This window comes from Xiphophorus hellerii, chromosome 15 (genome assembly GCF_003331165.1).
Source record: "Xiphophorus hellerii strain 12219 chromosome 15, Xiphophorus_hellerii-4.1, whole genome shotgun sequence".
NCBI classification, from domain to species: Eukaryota; Metazoa; Chordata; class Actinopteri; order Cyprinodontiformes; family Poeciliidae; genus Xiphophorus; species Xiphophorus hellerii.
Window position 1 is genome coordinate 11,479,493 of NC_045686.1, and position 19,184 is coordinate 11,498,676.

Here is a 19,184-nt window from a genome sequence, read left to right on the forward strand (position 1 = left end):
TTTGCCTTCCAAATTTCTTTTGCTCTGACTTGCTCTGCTGCTATATCTGTAAATCGCCTGCAGCCTGTCTGTCAAAATCACTTTCATCACTGCACTGCCTCTGTAGCATCACATTGTGATGAAATAAAATGAAGACCCTTGAAGTCAAGGTTTCCCCTTCTTGTCCATGCCCTTCTCATCAAATGTTTAAGGCTAATTTTTGTCTTTCCTCTCTTTCTCTCCTCCCTACAAGACTGCTTGTCTTTCCTGCTGTTTCTCTCTGTGCCTGTTGAACTCTGAGTTTTTTAATTAGACCATCTCCATCCAGTGGGAGGAGGCTGTCACTCTATGTCCGTTACCTCCGGGAAGGAAAAGCACATTTAATGAACCTACATAAACAATGTTGGATCCAAACATGTGTTGTCATTCAAGAAGCTCCTTTTGTTGCTCGTTTCTCTTTTTTCCATCTATTATTTCAGGGTTGTTTTTTTGTTGCTTCTATCTGACACACCCGACCCAGCACCTTTTGAATCTTCATCTGTTTCTCTTATGCTATTATTGTTCTTTTTCCATCTGTCCCTGGATTTCATCTGTCTTTTTATTGTTCCTAAATGATCAGCGACAAGCTTAGGTCTGTTTTTACGTGACATTTTGTTTTTTTTGGCAAGTTTTTGGAACCATAAAGGAACTTCTGCAGTTTGTCTTCATGATTAAATGTGTATGTGCGGATTTTCTTCTGCCTCTCCAACTACCCAACAGTCTTTGGAGGGCGTGCTGCGCCACCCCGGAGACAACCGGACGCAGATCAGAGAGCTGGGTCAGACACTGATAGACGGGGGCATACTTGATGAACTAATCAGTGAAAAGCTTGAGGCCTTCAACTCCCGCTACGATCAGCTCAACCATCAGGTTGGGACTTTTCTCTCTTTGTGCATCAGTGTTGATGTTTTATTTTCAGGTCTTTTCTAGAAACATGTCCACTCATGCATAGAAGTTTTATATGCGCAATATGTAATTGGATATCAGGAAATATTAAGCAAAACTTAATTTATTTCAGTAATTAAATTCAAAAATGGAAACTCAGATTATGTAGGTCCATTGTACAGAGTGATATCTTAGACATTTATTTTTTGTTAATTTGGATAATGATTTAAAGATTCAATTTTAAAAAGAAATTAGAATATTACTTAAGACCAATTTAAAAAAAAATTGTTTTAATACTGACATAATTCAGGCTTCTTTAATAGCTTATATGTGTTCATAGACGTATCCTGTTTCCAGTACACATAGCCAGTTGTTTTTTTATTATTCTTCCCTCCGTTATCTGACCATTTGTGAATTTATTTTTTTTATTTTTAGTTTGTTTATTAAGCCTAACAGTTAAAACTAAATTTAAAAGTACACAAAAGATAAACAGTTGAATTCAAATTGTTTATATAGTTCCAATTTACAACAAATGTTGCCTCAAAACATTACAAACCCCCAAATTTATATGCCTAAACATATACTCAGTTGAATCCAGTCATACAGAGTTAAATAGATAATATTTTGACAAATATGTCAAATTCTACCTTCATAGATTTGGTTGCTGGAACCTGGCATCCATAATCCATCCATTTACTGAAGGATAATGAATCCCTTTGGTCCTAAAGACATGACTTTAAGATGCTGTTTGTCTAGTGGGGATATTAATTAAATAAAATATTTGAAACATCTTTTAAAGTCTGGAAAAAACTACTGGTCAAGACTGCTTTCAAATATTAAAAATGTTGTGCTTTTTAGAGCAGAATTGCTCTCTATCGTATTATTTACCATAACAAAAAACATTCCTCTCACCGGCCTATCTATAGAGATAAAAAAATTCCTCTCAACAGCCTATCTATAGGGATAGATGTGTAAAAACTTAAAAACATTAAACTCTCCAGAATCTTTTAACCAGAACAACTAACGAACACTAACTTATCGCTGCGGCTCTGGAGCGCCACACGATGGAGTGATGATGTTCCTGCCTTCCTTTTGGGAGATCGTAACTGTGCTGTGTTAATTATGCACAGTCTCAAAACTCTGAGTAATCAGTGGCAGGAGCTGCTGTTATTAAAACATTGCTATCATCTCTCATGCATCCATGTTTTCATAAAACGTATATGAACCTTCCAGTCTGCATTGTTTCAATTATTTACAACCAAAAAATTATTAAATGTTAAGTGTTTCGGGTTTGTCCCAAGACTTAGCCCCTCACTTTTGAATGTTATAAATTTTTTTATTCGTATTTAACTCACTTTTATCGCTGTTTCAGTATAATTGAAGCTTTAATTATTCACATTTTTAATTGGATATGCATGTTTTTTACATATTTTGCAAGTAGCTGAGTATAATCATTAATGATACCAACCGCTACATCACCTGTTAATTGAATGTTTTTGGAGGTAATTTGCACATGCTTTGAATGGAACTGAGTAAATTAAATTAAAGGTCCTGATAGACAGATTTTAAAGCCCTGACCTGCTGTTTGTGTCGTTATCTAGGCAGTGAACCGGCAGATTGGCCTCGAGCAGCAGCTGCAGACAGTAAAGGAGAACGAACAGGCGCTCCAAACACTGCAGGAGTCCCTGAACCAGCTGGACCACACACTAACGTCCTACCTCACTGATCGTGTAGACGCGTTCCAGCTCCCCCTGGAGGCACAGGTATAACTACACCTTATAAACTCCTGGAAATGAGTTTGCTTAGAGAGCTCACCTCTGTTTATAGGCTCAAGAAGTTAAGATCCGTGTTCCCACACAGTACAAAATTTGATGAAGAGTATTTTTCAGGCCAGGATAATTGTTGAAATCAAAAGAAGAGAATCAAATAAAAAGAGCATTTTCAGACTTTATTCTTCATTTCATTATCTATATGCTGTTCTTCCTTACCTCTTTCCTTTCATCCTTTCCTTCCTAGTATACTTCCTACTGTCATCCCTTACCCACTTTCCCCCTTGTCGTTTCTTTCCTTAATTTCTTTACGTGTTTCACTCTTTCTTTCCTCCTATTGTTCTTCCTTCCTTCTTTCTCAAACTGTTCCTTCAGTCCTCATGTCCCCGATTGTTTCCTGTTTGTCCCCTTATTTCTTTCCTTACTTGTGGTGTTCCTTCTTCCTTTCTTCTTTTTACATTTCTTTTCTTTTGTCCGTTCTCTTCCTGCTTTCCTCCCCTCCTAGTTCCTTTTGTCATCATTGTCTGTTCTTTTTCTTCCTTATGTCATTCCTGTTTTTTTTTATTTTTTTTCCCCATGTCTCTGACATTCCTCCCTTCTTTGTCTAATAATCCATCAGATAAATTTTTGTCCTTTCTAAGAGTTAACCACTAAGACTTGGAAAATTAATAAATTACATTAGGGCATGTGTAGTTACTAGAAACTTGCATATGTTACACACCTGCTTAGTTGTTGCTCTTCCTGCAGACCATCGGTGCAGAGATTGCCGCTCATGAACTCACAGTAGAAGAGATGAAGCGAAGGAATGTGACCAACTTGCCTTCTCCCACCGCTGAAGGAAAACCGGCCCGTGGTGCGACCATGTTGGACCAGCTACAGGTAACACTGACTCCTACTGGATGATGTTGGTAACTGTTCCTCATGTTATTTTCTGTTATTTCAGTGTCCAAAGTTAATAAGTCAAAAGATATTTCTTTATTTAAGTTTTTTATGTTTAGAGTGATAAAAGGCAATAGAAATGTGTGACTTTGACATTTGGTTTGATGACTGCAGAGGAAACTGAGAGAGATCTCCACGAAGTACCAGCTGTTCCAGAAGCCAGCCAATTTTGAGCAGCGCATGTTGGACTGTAAGCAAGTTCTGGATGGTGCTAAAGCTGAGCTACCTATTCTGGATGTTAAAGATGTGGAACCTGAAATAATTCAGTCCCACCTCAGTGGTTGCATGGTGAGGAATTTGAGCTTTCCCTGTAAGCACTGTAGTTCAGCTATTTAGTTTTTTTCCAAGAAAGCGGTGTTTTGTACTCTTTTTGAACATATAGCAAATGTTAAAGTAATTGCAGTAATACATATTTGAGCATGTATGTAGAATTTTGACCTGATGTGGATCACAGAAAATCCACATTAAATATTAAATTATTGCAAGTACAAAATGAATATGACTTTCTGGTGCTTCATGAGTGTGTGACCTTACCTGTAGGCACTTCATTCTTAATGAAAATGTGTTGTGTGCTTTTTCTGCTTTGTAGAAATTGTATAAGTTGCTGAGCGAGGTGAAGCTGGAGGTGGAGACGGTAATAAAAACAGGTCGTCAGATTGTGCAGAAACAGCAGACAGAAAATCCCAAAGCCATGGATGAACAGCTTACTGCTCTAAAGCTGCTCTACAATGACCTGGGGGCTCAGGTAATTTAAGGACATCTTGTTTTGGAGCAAAAAGCAATGAAATTAAGATTTGGTGACAATCATGGTTTCTGTATAATCTTGAAAAGTGTGAAATTAGATTTTTGAGCCTTCTTTCCATCTAGTTTCAACCCACACATTTCCCTCTGTGGACTTTTTATATACTTTATATTTGGGAGCAACATGAAGGACTGAGAACCCTGAAATGTTTAGTCTGAAAAAGTCCAGAGCTTAATGGAAAACATGTTGTAACCCTGGAGATGGTTCATATCGTCCTCTCTTTGTCTTCCCAGGTAACAGAGGGCAAACAGGACCTGGAAAAAGCCCTGTCTCTGTCTCAGAAGTTTGATCAAGAGAGCTCTGCCCTGCAGGAATGGCTGAGCACTACTGAAGCTCAGCTCCAGCAGAAGAACAGTTGTGGAGACATGCCAGCTGACATCGAGGCCGAGATTAGATGGGCTAATGTTAGTAGGCGTTTATTAAAAGCTTACATTACCCTAGACTTTTTATAAGCTCTGTGATCACATTTATTTCAAGCTGTGAAGTATTTTCTAAGTATGTGTAGAGCAAAAACCAAACCACACAAGTAGATATCTGTCTCACCAGAAGATGGTGCACAAAAACTGTTTAAACCGGAGTCATGCATCATTTCTCCTTCTAATTTCCCAGGTTTTTTTAAAGTTATGCAGTTTATCTGCACATTTTTCTACCGATTCTTATCTTCTGGTTTATTTTGGGATGTTAAAGTCAGATTGTTTAACTGTTACTGTTTTCATCTGAGCTGTCTGATATATAAGCACCTTAAATGTGTCGTTCAATCAGGGCCTGCTGAAGGAGTCGGAGCATCGGAAGGAGGAGCTTTCCAGCCTCACGGAGATCAGTGCAGGTCTGCAGACGTTGGTGGAGGGTAGCGAGGCTCAGCTGGAGGGCAAACTCTGCGGTCTGAACGAAGCATGGGGCCAAGTTCGCACCTGGACCGAAGACTGGCTGAGCGCTGTTCTGGTTAGAGCAAATGTTGCATACAATGGGAATAAATAAATAACACGCAGCATATCTTTATTTACTTAAGGTTGTCAGAGTAAGCAGAATATTCGACTTGATTAATGTTGTATAACAACGTGCTTCAGCTTTTCTCACCATAAATTAAGCAGAACAGGAAAAAGCTACTTTTAAATGAAAAGATATCCAAGAGAACTTTTAGCATAAAGTTTGTGATTTTATAACTTGTGTAATGTAATGTATTTAATATCAAAGTTTAGATTGATTTTAACATTGACAATTAATACTGTTTTTTAATGTCAAGATGCACTACATTATTATTCATGAACATTTTGCAACCAGAATGAAAACATTCTTCAGTATGCTGTTTAGAAAATCACAGAAACTAGGAAAAGAAATGAAAATGAATTCAAATGGATTGCAAATTAATAAAACCATTATATGCTAATTGTCACTTCATTACTAAACATCTTTTTGTGTAATCAAGGTTTCAATTAGTAAACAATATCCAAGTGAGTTGTTTTGTGTGTGTGTGTGTGTGTGTGCAGAGTCACGAGAATGAGGTGGAGATCTTCGATGAGAACTTGGCTCATATCAGCACCTGGCTCTACCAGACCCAGATCCACCTGGATGAGGCCGAGCGGATTCCTCCAGCTGACAGGGAAAAAGTGCTGAAGGTAAAAAGCAAAAGATAATAATTGCAATTTAATTACGACACACCAGTACATGTGGTGTGCAATGATCCTGATATGTAGAAATGGTGCATAACATGTCAAACACACTTGAAAAATTTAATTTCACCTCTTTTTTATTTTTCACTAAAATTCTGATTCTTTCAGTCATAGAGCCATTTAACATTTATTCCAGATTTATTCCTTTAAAAGCTTAAAAGCATAAGATTTAAAATTGTTTACTTAAACTTATTAGCCCTGTGGGCTTTATGTGCTTTATTAAAATCAGTCATAAGTTACTACAGAAGTTTTGCTAATTTTCTAATCTGCCAGTTTTATCAAGCTCTGACCTGTCACTAGAGATTTTAGCAGATTCAGATTTTTCTTTAAGTCCCCAAAATAATACCTATCAAAGTATTTACAGTGGTCCTGTGAAGCAATGACAATGTACTTAATTTTAATTAATTAAAAATAATATTTGAAAGATTGGGGAGAAAAAAAGCAGTTTCATGTTTTACTTTTAAATTGTATCATAAAAAGATAACAAGCTGCCTCTTGATCGGTTTCCAGAGCATGCTGGAGCAGCTGGACGAGATCAGTCTGCGTGTGGACAACGTGAGGGACCAAGCAGTCATCCTGATGACTAGCAGGGGGCCCGCCTGTCGAGATGTTGTTGAGCCCAAGCTGGCAGAGTTGAACTGTAACTTTGATAAAGTTTCCCAACACATAAAATCTACCCAGGTATAAGAGCATGAAATACGTTTCCTAAAAGATTTAACTTAAAATGAAAAGCTGTCTTGTTCAACCATTTTTTATTTTAAATTTTCCTTTGATGAGCAGATGATGACCAGCCTGGAGTCAGGAAATTTTGAAATAAATCAACAGATACCTCAGGAGGTACATACGTCTTTAATTACAGCTTGGCTTTAATGTTTTGAATCTGAATCATTGGCTAATTTCTTATAATTTATTCCATGCATACTAAAAATTAGCAGAAGCGTTTAACACGACACGGCTTCTTTTTTTGAGGATGCGGTCAGATAATTGTTCCTATGTCTGAAGCTCAGACTGACTTGCCCTCGGGTTTGTTTTTGTTTCTTTTAATCAGGTTACTCACAGTCAGGAGAGCCAAGAAGAAAGTCAGACTCCGCTTGCTCAGACTGTGTTCCCAACTGAGATAAAGGACCTTCAGGCAGAGCTGCAGGACAAATTGAGGACTCTGCATGAGGAGCAGGACCAAGTAAACATCCTTGATGATGATAAGGTACTCAAGGTTAATAGGAATGATTTCATTTTTAAATCTTTGTAAGCAAAGGGGTTTAATAACCTGCACCATAATAGTGACACAGTATTTCCCTCTGTCTGGTTCTTTAGCTTCTCTAGTTTTCTTGTGGATCTTGAGCAGAAAGGAATGTTGACCTCAGTCATTCTCTCTATTATTTTTGTGAGATGTGCAATAAAAAATAACCTGCACTTTAGGCTATATGCAGTAAAGCTGATAAGGACAGCTTTGATTGGGAACTTCAAGGTTTAACAAGCTTGGAATCAATCTGTGCTATCAAGTTTTATGACCGTAAACACACCGGCTGGGAAAATAAAATCAGACCAATCTGACACGAGGTCATTGTCATATTCAGGAAGTTGTTTGTTTTCCAGTCTACACCCTGTACTGCCTGTCTAAGTGGATACATACACAGCAACCCAAGAAAAACAAAAACTAAATTAAATCATTTGAGCTCTATCTTTGTTTTCCCTACACCAGATGGACGAGGAGAAGGCCAGCGTTGAGGACTTGCTGAGAAGAGGAGAAGAGCTGCTGCAGCAAACTTCAGATGAGCCTCAGAAGGAAGAGTTGAGAGTAATGCTGCTTAGGTTGCAGAGCCAGTATTCTGCTCGAAGGGTGAGGCAAATAAACACTTCATGTCTTTAATTCTAGTCATGTAAAATTTATTTTGCCATTTAATTAAAAATGTTTGCGCACAGTTTATCTTGCTTGTTTCTTCCCGTTTTAGGACTTTCTTAAAAATAGGCAGATTACAATCTCTGAGGTGTCATCATCTTCCCTCATCTTTGGAGATCAGACATCAGAGTTTACTGCTGAGGTAAGTGGCATGGATACAGTCCTATAGATGTTTACAACAGGCCTGAGCTAATCACTTGTCAAGGTACAAAATGTTGCTGCTTTTGCAGCAAAATGTGGAAACTAGGTTGTTGGAGTTGCGCTGTATTTTCGCCAGCAGTCATCTGCAAAAGTGGCTGCTGATCCCTACGATGGAATAAAATTTTCCCTGTTCATCTCTAGTATGGAAAATGATCCACATCATTTTCCATACTAGTGTGGAAAATCTCACACCCACATACTAGTGTGAGATAATGTTCAGCACCAAGTGCTGAACATTATCTCACACCGCGCTTTTTATCTCCAGGTTGCACGGTAGAGCATTTTCGGATTGAGTTAGCTTTAACTTGGCTTTACTAATCAAGCGATTCATCTCTTTTACAAGTATTATCCTTTGGATTATAATGAAATGAGGGCGCAAACTCTCCACTGAGAAAATTCAGATTCATCTGAGTGCCTTTTTCTATGCCATCCTGGGAAACCGCCCATATTAAAAGTTGCCTCTGGATGTTGTTTTACTCCTAATTACAATGACATGCTGATTACTTCTACTCCTCTCCAATCCAGGAGATGTCTGCAACAGGTCACAGCAGAGCTCAGACACTCACTCCTTCTGACTACCTGTTGGAGATCAACAAAGTTCTTCTCGCCATGGCTGACAATGAGCTGCTCCTGAACTCCTCGGAGCTTAATGGGGGGCTTTATGAAGACTTTTCAAGTCAGGAAGACACACTAAAGGTAGGCTTTATTCCTAAATACATCCACCTACATCAGCAAATTTGTGTTGGTCTGTTGCATAAAATCCCAATCACCTGCATGGATGACTTTAAACTGGACTTGACTGGTGTTGAGTGATAATCTACTGTATTTGCTAAATGTTTTCATTGTTTCCTCATGTATTCTTGTATATTTGTGCTCCAGACTATTAAAGATAATTTGGAGCATCTGGGCGAGCAGATACATGGAATCCATGAGCGACAGCCTGAAGCGATGCGAGATGCTTCCCCGGATGAAGTGGTTCAAATACGAGACAACCTAACACAGCTCAACGCAGAGTGGGACCGCCTCAATCGCATGCACAATCAGCGCAAAGGGTATGTTAAACTTCACATATTGACAAAAATATATTGAAGAAAAACAAAGGGAGTTGATTTTCCAGATGTGTGTGAATCGCTGCCTCAGGGCTTCTGTTGAAATCTGCAGGGACCTGGAAGACCAGCTGTCCACAGATAAATATAGCAGAATACGATCCAGCACACACTCACTGACCTTCATTCATAACGCAGCAGTTGCTTGGGAATAAGCAATCTCATGCCTATTCATATTTTCATTCCCACAAGTAAACAGACAGACAGTGGATGACATTGACCACCGACATAATTTTTTTAACATAAGCAGTCTTTGTTTGAAGAGTGTAGTGGGTGCAAAGACGCAAGTAAGCTAAGGAGAAAATGTTCAGATTGCATGCAAACACTGAAGCGTGCACAAAACCTCTGGGCATTACTGTTAATCAGAAGAATGGAGCTTATTTTGAAAAACGGCTCATCAAAAACTAATTTCCTCAACTTCTCTCTCTCATCTCTTCTGCTCTGTTCAAAGAGATGCTGCAAGATGAGCAGTGTGATAAAGCTCAGGGTTTTCTGTTTTTTCAGTAATCGTCCTTCTGGTCTATATTTCAACATTTAGCAACACTGCAGTGAGCTTTTTGTTGGTTTCAGGGCTTCTTGAGTGTAATAAATTTTTTTAATAGAAATCAAATAATCTGTTTTCCGATGGGTGAACAGGATTTAATTCTTGGAGGGCATAATAATTTTACAGACTCATGGGAAGCTGTGAAACCTGAAAAGCTAACAAAGTGTAGGGGTGATAATTGAAAAGCGTAAAATATTAATCAGAAAATGAAATAATTCTCACTTTTTCCCACCAGCTAAAGTCTTAAATTTAACCTTTTGTGTAGACAAGTGTTTTTTATTTTTTTGTTTTGTTTTTTAGTGAGGGACTGTCTACTTCTATATAATATAATTATATGTGCTGAAACCACCATGTTATTGATATACTTATGTGCTTCTCTTCCATTGTTTAAGAGACACTAATAAATGAGTCACTTAAAGAAACTTTCTGAACAGAATCAATGCAAAGACGCCTTCTGGAGATTAATTGTAGCAAGCTGGGGGGAAAACATGGATTGTGCAAACCGGGAGTATTACCAGAATAATTTTGTTGAATTTTCATTCTTGTTCTTTTGGGCTTAAATTTGCACAAAACTGTTGTCATTTTTACTTTAATTCCACTGGAGTCCACCTTGCTAATGCTGTGCTACTCCTAATACTGAGGATAACAAGGCATAACTATGTCTGTCTCTTGTTTTGGCGTATAGGAGTTTTGACCGTGCCATTGAGGAGTGGGGCCGGTTTCACTGTGACTTGAAGGATCTGAGTCAATGGCTGACTGAAACTGAGATCCTGCTGTCCGAAAGCGTCGGCCCTGATGGACAGCTTGACCTTGGATATGCACGGCAACACCAGGAGGTCAGTGAGGGGCCCTGTGAGGTTTATGACTTGTTCTATATATTTTTCAAATGTGGAGAATTTCTTCCATCCAGGAAACAGAATTTTTAATTGTCTTTGTATATTTATTATTTTTAATAAAGAATGCTTTGATAATATCTAAACGTTTACACGAGAAGTGCAGTACACACTATGAGCAACTTTATAAGTTCAAAGCAGGACAATTAAATTCCCAGAATGGCGATATAATATGTTTGAGATAAAGCCAACTTGATATTTTATATTAAACAGAGGATAATTGCATTTCTTTCCCTAAGGGAAAAACCAAATTCCACCCTGAACTTCATAAAATCACTTTGTCTGTTTATTATGTAGAGCAGAAATGAGAAAAGCCAAGAATAAGATGAGAAAGGACCTTTAATTTGGCTTTGTTTGATCACTTAAGTGCTATTTTCATTTCTGTTAGAAATTAAATCGTCTAAAGCTGCAGCGTTATCGCTGGCGGCACCTCCACCTCTACTGCCTTTATCAGTGAGATTTGCAGCACTTGAGCTGTGCTCAATCCTTCTGGATTCTTTATATATTTTAAGTTACTGATGATGAGAAGGAGGATCAGGAGGAAAGGAAGTGAAATATCTTAACAGCTGACTCACTGTACAATCACTCACCTTACTTTATGGGTCTATCTTGGATCTTTAAATCTGTCCAGGTGGAAGGTGGGGATTTGCCAGCTCAAATCTGAACTTGCTTCAAATCATGCCAACATGTCGATAACAGATTTACTTTGAAAGATGCACTTGAACTCAGGATTTAGTATGAGCTTCATAAAATGACTCTGTTTCAATGAAACTCCATTCTCTTAATCTGTTTCTTTTCTAAGGAGCTGGAAGAAGGACTTTCCAGTCATCAGCCAATCCTTACTGGACTGACTCGCACTGGGGAGCAAATAACTGGGCAGCTTTCATCTCCAGATGGCCCTCTACTGGAAGAGAAGCTAGAAACTCTGGTGCAGCGCTGGAGAGCCGTCAAACGTCAGGTCTTAGACAGACAGCGCAGGTATGTACAGAAAAGAAGGGTGCAGTGCAAAATAAACAGGATGTAGTGACTTTTACAAATCACTCAACATCGAGACTTTAATGTGCAACAAAATCCAGCTTCATGCTCAGGGTTCATTATGAGGCAACTGTTTCAGTCTTTTCCAGGTCAACGCTATCACTGTTGGCATTGTTCTTGTTTTTTTTTTGTTTGTTTTTTTTTTGGATAAATCATGCAACCTGGAGGAATTGTAGATCCTATTATGGGGGAATAGTAATGTACTGCATGCTTGCTTGTGTGTGTGTATGTGTAGGCTGACTGGAGAGGATCCAGCCCTGTTAGAGCTGGTGAGAAGATATGAGCATCTAGCTGTGTGGCTGGACCAGGCGGAAAACGCTGCTAGCTCCCTGCCAGTCTCAGCCACTGACGAAAACCTGAAAGAGCTTAAGGTACCATTATTTACATCCAGAAAGCATCCACACACCTTGGAGACTTTTTAAAATTTTGTGGCTTTGCAACCCAAAACTATTTTTGAAATAATGATGAGCGGATGTGAAGGTGGATGGAGCTAAATAAAGAGAAACTGGCGAATGTGGCAGAGTTTCCAAACGTTAATCATAAATCTAAATTGAATTGAAAATCTGGGACAAAACTTGGAAATGCATGTTCAAGAATGATACATACATGTAAGATTTAATTACTGTGTTTGGAAAGTTGACTAGATTTGAGGTATGTCCATGCATGTGTAAAGATGGAAAAGAAAATCCCCAAAACTTTGCAGGTGATTTGAAGCTAAATTTAGTTCTGGAAATTGTCAAATCAGTTTTAAAGCCCAGTATTCCTTACATCCACTTCACAATTTTGTGCTGCTTTATTTTAGTCTATCACATTAAACCCCAATAAAATGCACTAAAGTTTTTGGTCAAAAGCTGATAAAATGTTTAGAGGTTCAAAGGATATATATCCGCTGCAAGACAGTGACTATGTTTACCTAGATTATTTAGCATTTTCCATGTTATATTTTTTCTCTAACTCAAAACAAACCGAGATAGATCCTATTTCTCTTCTTCAGCAAAACAGTTTTGAAAGAACTAGCGACATGTTTTCATTTATTTTTCTTCTCTCTGGAGAGCAAACATTTTCAAGCCAAACATTTTTTTTCAGGAGAGACACTGAAAGCTACAGTGATTGAAACTACCTTGCACATCATTGCGTTTGGATTTCCCAGACTTCTTGTTTTTTTTCCTTCTTCTTCCTAACCTATAGTTTTTGTTGAAATGAAGGATGAGTTCCCCTGTTTTTTGCAGGCTCTTGCTGTGGAAATGGATGCTCAGAATGAACGCCTTGGTTGGCTTAACAAACACGCTCCCCAGATCTTGGCCAGTCCCAGTGTGAGCACTCAAAGCAGAGACCATCATGTTGGAAAACTCAGAGCCATCAATCTCAAATGGAGCAAGGTGAAATTAAAGTTACAAGTGAACTTGGATTCACTCTTCAGACTTTTTTTTTTCTTTCATCTGATCTTGCCTATAATATTTTTTTTCTTGATAGGTGACCCATGACTTGCTGGATAAGGTGGGGGAGGTGGAGACAAACCTGCAGAGTCACACTCTGTTTCAGGACAGGATGGCCAAGCTGACGGACTGGGTCATTATCACAAACCAGACAATTGTGACTAGAGGACTAAATCCTGTCCAGGCTCAGGTAGTTTTTCAAGATCGTGTCACAAGAGGCAGCATGCATGAATATTCAGACAGCAGTTTTAGTTTTCGTTTTTATTCATTTGCAGGCTCTCGAGCTCTCTATGAAAGACAGGAAGAAGGACCTGGAGGACTTATTGGCTCATTCTATCGAGCTGCAGAAACATCAGCAGCTGTTGCCTCAGGAAAAGGTCCCTGATTGTATAATAAGATGCTTTGATAAAGGACATATTGTATTTAATTACACCATATTGCTCTATTAAAGTGTCACAATTCTACCAAGAGGTCATTTATTCTAATTTCTGTGCTAAAACATTAATTTTAACTTTTGTAGCCTTTTCGCTGTTTGTGTTCTCAGGGTAAAGTAGAGCAGCTGGCTGCTGACTGGAAAGCCCTGGATGGCCATTTAAGGCAATCTCTTCAGGTTCCTGTCTCTCCATGGACACATCAGCAACATGTTGTCCAGCACCAACAGCTTGGTAAGAAACAACAGGGAATGAGTTTTTCTGTTTCTAATGAAACAGATCAGATAAGAGGAAATTGTTATATAAAAACTCACAATTGATTTAGATTAACTAATTTTTCTGATTAACCATTTTTTTAAGGTTAGCTTTAATGATCTCATGCCAGACTCTTTAGGTACAGACATGCAAAATCAAAAAATCGCTGACATTGAATCTGCCTGTCTGAACACATAATTTTCACATAGAAATTAATTTACAGAAAGATAAAAAACATCACTGGCATTTATTGATCTAGAATGGCTTACAAAAAAGCAAGGTGTTTGAGCTTTAGAAATAAGATTCATTATCTTCAAATGAATAAAACTTGCACTAGTGGTAAAACTTCCTGTAGCCTCCAAAATTATTGCAAAAAGGCATCAGCATGTCGACTGAGTAATAATAACAAAAGTGACTATGCTATTACATCTTAATGATCCCTTTGACTTTTGGGAAAATAATCTGTGGACTAATGTAAAAAAGAAAAGAATGAAGCTTTTATGGAAAGCGTGTTTCATTGGCTTCAAACTTATTCAGCATTTCAGAAAAGAACTTCATACTGCCACTCAAACATGGTGCTGGTACTTTGAAGTCTGGGACTGATTTGTTGCTGTTGGGAAATGACCTCAGCAAAGTTCGATATGCCTTTAATTAGACAAAGAAAATTAATGAAATTTTTGGTAGTCATTAATAGTAATAAATGTGTCCCTAAACCAGCAGTTTTAGGATTAAATTAGCATTTTCTTGTAGACTTGTTTTATCAAGAACATTGCTATGGGGATAATCATATGCAAGCAACATTATGAAAACCATGTTTGAAGTCTCATTCATCCTGATTCATTATTAAACTTTTCTTGAAGCTATTTTAAAACATCAATAGAATATTGAAAATATTCTTTTCATTTCTTATTTTGCAACCAGCCCTTTTAGTATTGCACAGCATTTTTCTCTTTGACCCTTCTTTGCACTTGTTCAGTGTCTTCGGTGCCCTCGGCTGTTCTCATGGCCAGCTTGGCGAGTGAGGACTCCCATCTTCGGGCCCCGTACTCAGCAGACACTGTGGCCCCCACTGATTTGAACAAACGTGCCACAGAAATGGCTGACTGGCTTCTTCTCATCACTCAGATGCTTAAATCTAACATTGTCACTGTAGGAGACACAAAAGAGATCAGGACGACTATAGGACGCCTTCAGGTGAGTGAACAGAGGATGATGCAGTTAATATGCAGATAATGTTGGCTGTTTTTTTTTATTTATCATTTACCATTAAATCTTTGAAACACATTTGGTCGTTAAAAATTATGACTTGATTTAAAAGAGAACTCATTGAGTTGAGAAGACAATAAAAAGTCAGCTCATGTTTTTCTCATTCAGTGGCTATGCTCTCGTCTTCGCTGATGCTCATTAAACAGATTGTGCTGCCTCTAATTGTATTCATATTCTACCATTTGCAGTAGATGTAGCATGACATCTTCACACTCTGTGTTGCTTTGTTAATGGGGCCTTGAACTAGACAATGTTGTGGGAATAATTAAATCTGGTGACAAACTCTCCAAGTTTTTTGGTTTAAGATAAGGAAATTCTGCTGAAATAACTAAATAATATCTTAGAAATTAGGTTTTATAATTTGAACTGCAAGAAAAAGATGGCTTTTCAAATTTATAGATGATGATGTTTGTATTGAGAAAACTGTATATATAATGTTTTTAAAAGTCAATGCATCATCTCAGTATTTATTTAAGGGGGACATTGAGTGTTGAGTTAAATTAAAAAGTACACTGCATTGCAAAAAATATTTATACCCCTTATTTAGTTACGTACATTCTTCAAATGATAGATCAATAAAACATATAGCAGAATTATTGGTCTCCTTGCCTGACTTGATTCTTTAAACAATTGCTGAACGTACAGGTTTGATTAAAGGTTATCAGAGTGAAGGAAGGTAAATACAAATGCATGGCACAATGCTATTTACATAATGTAGAAAACTTTAAGGCCATGTATAAATTCCTTAAATTATGAACTTTTTTAGCAATAAAATACAAGAGCTTGTATTTGTGAGAGTTTGTGGTTGTATTGTGACAAAATGTGGAAAACAAAACACAGTAAATCCTTATATTTTATCTATTCATGTCAGATTCCTTAACTGAATGAGTCAAAACTCTCATGACTTTGTTTTGTGCTCTTCCAGGTGACAAAAAGTGACCTGGAACAGCGTCACTCTGAGCTGGAAGATATCTTCACCTTGGCACAGAACATTAAAAACAAAACCTCGAACGTTGATGTCCGCACCTCCATTTCTGAAAAATGTACGTGCGGACCTTGATGTGGTTTCAAAATGCATTTAACACATTAGGCTTGTAGGTCAGTTTGTCAGCATCACTTTTTTTGTTTGCCTGACTGTAGTGGAAAAAGTGCGCAGCCAGTGGGACAGCACTCAACATGGCATTGAAGCCCGACTACAGCAGCTGGAAGACATGACTGTCCACAGCAATCAGTGGGAGGAAAAAAGGAAGGAGGTGAAAACCCTTATTGCTCATAACGAAGGACTCTTCCACAACCTTCTGCAGCGGGCCAAAGATCCCTTGACTAAACAACTCGAGGACTCCAAGGTTAGGGCAGATTTCCGCTTCTCTAACCCATTATGTCTGTAATTCCTGAGGTCATTTACTTTGAAGCCTTGTCCTTGTCAGTACGGTAGACTAGACATCTACTCCAGGGTATTTTTCCCAATGGACAGGAGCAAAACTTGACTCTTATTAGATGGCTTTTGAACAGCAGTGTAAGCTGGGAAGGAATAAATCCCTCCTCTGAAGTTTCACTTTGATCCTTAATAACATTCATACACCTACATAATCTTAACTGAGTTTCTTTAAATGAGTCCTGACTCAGAAGTTTTGAGAACTAAACACTAGGGGGCGTCTAAGTTTAAGATAATACAGCTTGCTTTTTGAAAGCTTACCCCTCCTGGCTAATGTAGCCAGGATGAGTAATTGTCTATTTAAAGTCGAAAGAACAGAAGCCCCTTGGTCATATAGACATGACTTATTTCCTAATTCTAAATTAAGGTCTTATATAATCTGACTGGTTGAACAAGCAGTCAGAAAACTGAGGAGCAGAACAACTATGGTAAGTTAAAGTTTTATTTGGCTTTGAGATTTAGCCAAAGCAGTTCAGGAAAAGAAGAAAGTTACATAAAAATACAAAAATGTTTTTTTTTTTTCATTTTCTGGAAAATGTTATTTAATTTTTTATAATATATTAGTATATATTATTATATTATTATTAATAATATATCATGGATAAACATGTATGAGGAAAGCATGGAGAATATTCCCAGTCTTCATTCCTTGTCCTAATGTCAACATAAATATCTGACTTTCTAAAGAATATTGCTCCAATCAATGTGTTGCTGCCTTTTGGATAAAAGATGCAGTGTATTTATTAATGCATCTTTCAATCCATGCAGCCATTCGTTTGTCGTTTCATCATTTATTTATTGTTAGTTTGTTGGCTGTTCGATCTACCCACCAGTATCTCAGCCCATGTTTTCGTGCACCAGTCTGTCAATTTTCAGTCAGTTCAACTGAGAACACAAGAAATCTAAATATGTGCAGAAACTTTCTAAAAGATTGCAAACAATTAAGCCAACTGAGAGCAGTATCAGAAGTCCTTTCAGATGGATTTTGAATAATTAGTGAATCTCATACAATGTATTTTGCATTATGTTTTTCAGGAGTTTTCCCAAGCCCTGGGCCGAGACCAAGTCGCAGCCTTCAACGAGCTTTCCAATCATCTTTTACGAGAGTATTCTTCAGATGACACCAGGAGAATCAAAGAGGTCACAGAGAAACAGAATGTGGCCTGGAACAGCCTCAGCAAGAGGTAAATCACCTGTTTGCCTCTCTGTATGTTTATACGCAGGTTTTATTGTTAATTTGGGCTTCTGTCTCACATTGTTGCATATTTGACTAGTTTGTGTTGGTGTGCAGGGCAAATGACCGTCGTGCTCAGTTGGACAGCGAGCTGAAGGAGGTCCAGGTGTCTCTAAAGGAGCTGGAGTCCTTCCTCAGGTGGCTGCAGGAGTCTGAGACGACAGTCACCGTCCTGTCCGACGCCTCCCACAGGGAAGACGTGTCCCAGGATTCTGCCAATGTGAAGGAGCTGAGGCGACAACTGGAGGTAGGGCTGGAAATGGAAAAGGAAACCAGTGTGTGTGTCTAATTCATGCACAGGTGCTAGCCTATTATCTCAGTGTCACCCTTCATTAACGTACCCCTCACTAGCTGAACTGATGCTGTAGTGTGTGTGGATGAGCACACCTGTGTGTTTGCTGCTGGTTAAAAGTGTGTGAATGAGAGGGCATGCAGAGGGCGTGTGAACGCTTGTATGCATTGAATGTGGCTCATTGATCCTCTTGTTCTGTGCCGCTTAGGTATTCAGATTGTGTGTATTTTCTCCTTCTTTCATTTGCTTTGTCATTTACCCAGACCTTCCCTTTGGGATCATTTGACACCCATCATCTTATGCTTTATGTATCAGTATAACCTCAGAGTCCCTGTTACCTGCCTCCGCATTTATAATAGCTACAAACCTTTCTACATCCTTCTATATTTGATATATTGCTCTGGAAAAGAGGATTCTTTTTTTTCTCAACTCCTTGGGGCTTTATATTGCATTTTATTTGGCACTGTGGATAAACTTAGTATCACACTCCTTGTTAGAACTAAAAATAAAGCAAAATTGTTCAATTGTGTCAGAATATTGTCGCTCTTTTGAAGCACTGAATGACAAATCACCTCACTGATCTGATTTTCCTTTGTATTAAGCCCAGGTTCTATTTTGCACGCATCAATAGCATGACACAAAAGTTACCAATCATACCCCATTACACTGATATCTGTGCTGACTCGATTCTAGTAGATTATTATTTCAAAAATTGGAATAACTTCCAACTAATTTGCTACAGTTATGTTCAAGGGTCAGTATTTGTGCAAAGCTTCTCAATAAAGCAACTGAATTGAAGGTTAAACTTAAGGAAAACCTTGGCACACAGCAGTTAGTGGGTATTATAGAGTTGATTAAAACCCACAGGCTCTTTTTGTTTCATTAGCAGACGCTGTCAACTTTGATGGATGGTTCTCACCCATTGAAGCTGGGTTAATGAAATGTAGACAGATGTTAAACTTCAGTCTCGGTGCGCCAACTCGGAGTTAAAGGCTCTGCTATGATTTAATGTTTAGTTAACTCTAATTCTTGACTTTCACTTGCATTCTGACGACTGTTTTCAATTTAAACAT

The 19,184-nt window shown here is 38.2% G+C and overlaps 1 protein-coding gene across 7 annotated transcripts in view; it reads left to right on the top strand.

Moving 5' to 3' along the window:
* The window catches only part of dmd (dystrophin), a 195,984-nt gene that overhangs the window by 44,695 nt on the left and 132,105 nt on the right, over window positions 1-19,184 (top strand). For all 7 annotated transcript variants that reach the window (XM_032585804.1, XM_032585802.1, XM_032585810.1 and 4 more), the window contains 27 exons: window positions 739-888; window positions 2,505-2,666; window positions 3,420-3,551; window positions 3,726-3,899; window positions 4,201-4,356; window positions 4,647-4,817; window positions 5,176-5,355; window positions 5,901-6,029; window positions 6,594-6,764; window positions 6,864-6,920; window positions 7,132-7,287; window positions 7,786-7,923; window positions 8,036-8,125; window positions 8,710-8,880; window positions 9,064-9,236; window positions 10,520-10,670; window positions 11,530-11,705; window positions 11,998-12,133; window positions 12,992-13,141; window positions 13,236-13,388; window positions 13,474-13,575; window positions 13,743-13,863; window positions 14,861-15,078; window positions 16,076-16,193; window positions 16,291-16,496; window positions 17,621-17,769; window positions 17,877-18,066. In XM_032585804.1, coding sequence (XP_032441695.1) covers window positions 739-888; window positions 2,505-2,666; window positions 3,420-3,551; window positions 3,726-3,899; window positions 4,201-4,356; window positions 4,647-4,817; window positions 5,176-5,355; window positions 5,901-6,029; window positions 6,594-6,764; window positions 6,864-6,920; window positions 7,132-7,287; window positions 7,786-7,923; window positions 8,036-8,125; window positions 8,710-8,880; window positions 9,064-9,236; window positions 10,520-10,670; window positions 11,530-11,705; window positions 11,998-12,133; window positions 12,992-13,141; window positions 13,236-13,388; window positions 13,474-13,575; window positions 13,743-13,863; window positions 14,861-15,078; window positions 16,076-16,193; window positions 16,291-16,496; window positions 17,621-17,769; window positions 17,877-18,066 — 4,080 coding nt within the window. The remainder of the gene's footprint in view (window positions 1-738; window positions 889-2,504; window positions 2,667-3,419; window positions 3,552-3,725; window positions 3,900-4,200; window positions 4,357-4,646; window positions 4,818-5,175; window positions 5,356-5,900; window positions 6,030-6,593; window positions 6,765-6,863; window positions 6,921-7,131; window positions 7,288-7,785; window positions 7,924-8,035; window positions 8,126-8,709; window positions 8,881-9,063; window positions 9,237-10,519; window positions 10,671-11,529; window positions 11,706-11,997; window positions 12,134-12,991; window positions 13,142-13,235; window positions 13,389-13,473; window positions 13,576-13,742; window positions 13,864-14,860; window positions 15,079-16,075; window positions 16,194-16,290; window positions 16,497-17,620; window positions 17,770-17,876; window positions 18,067-19,184) is intronic.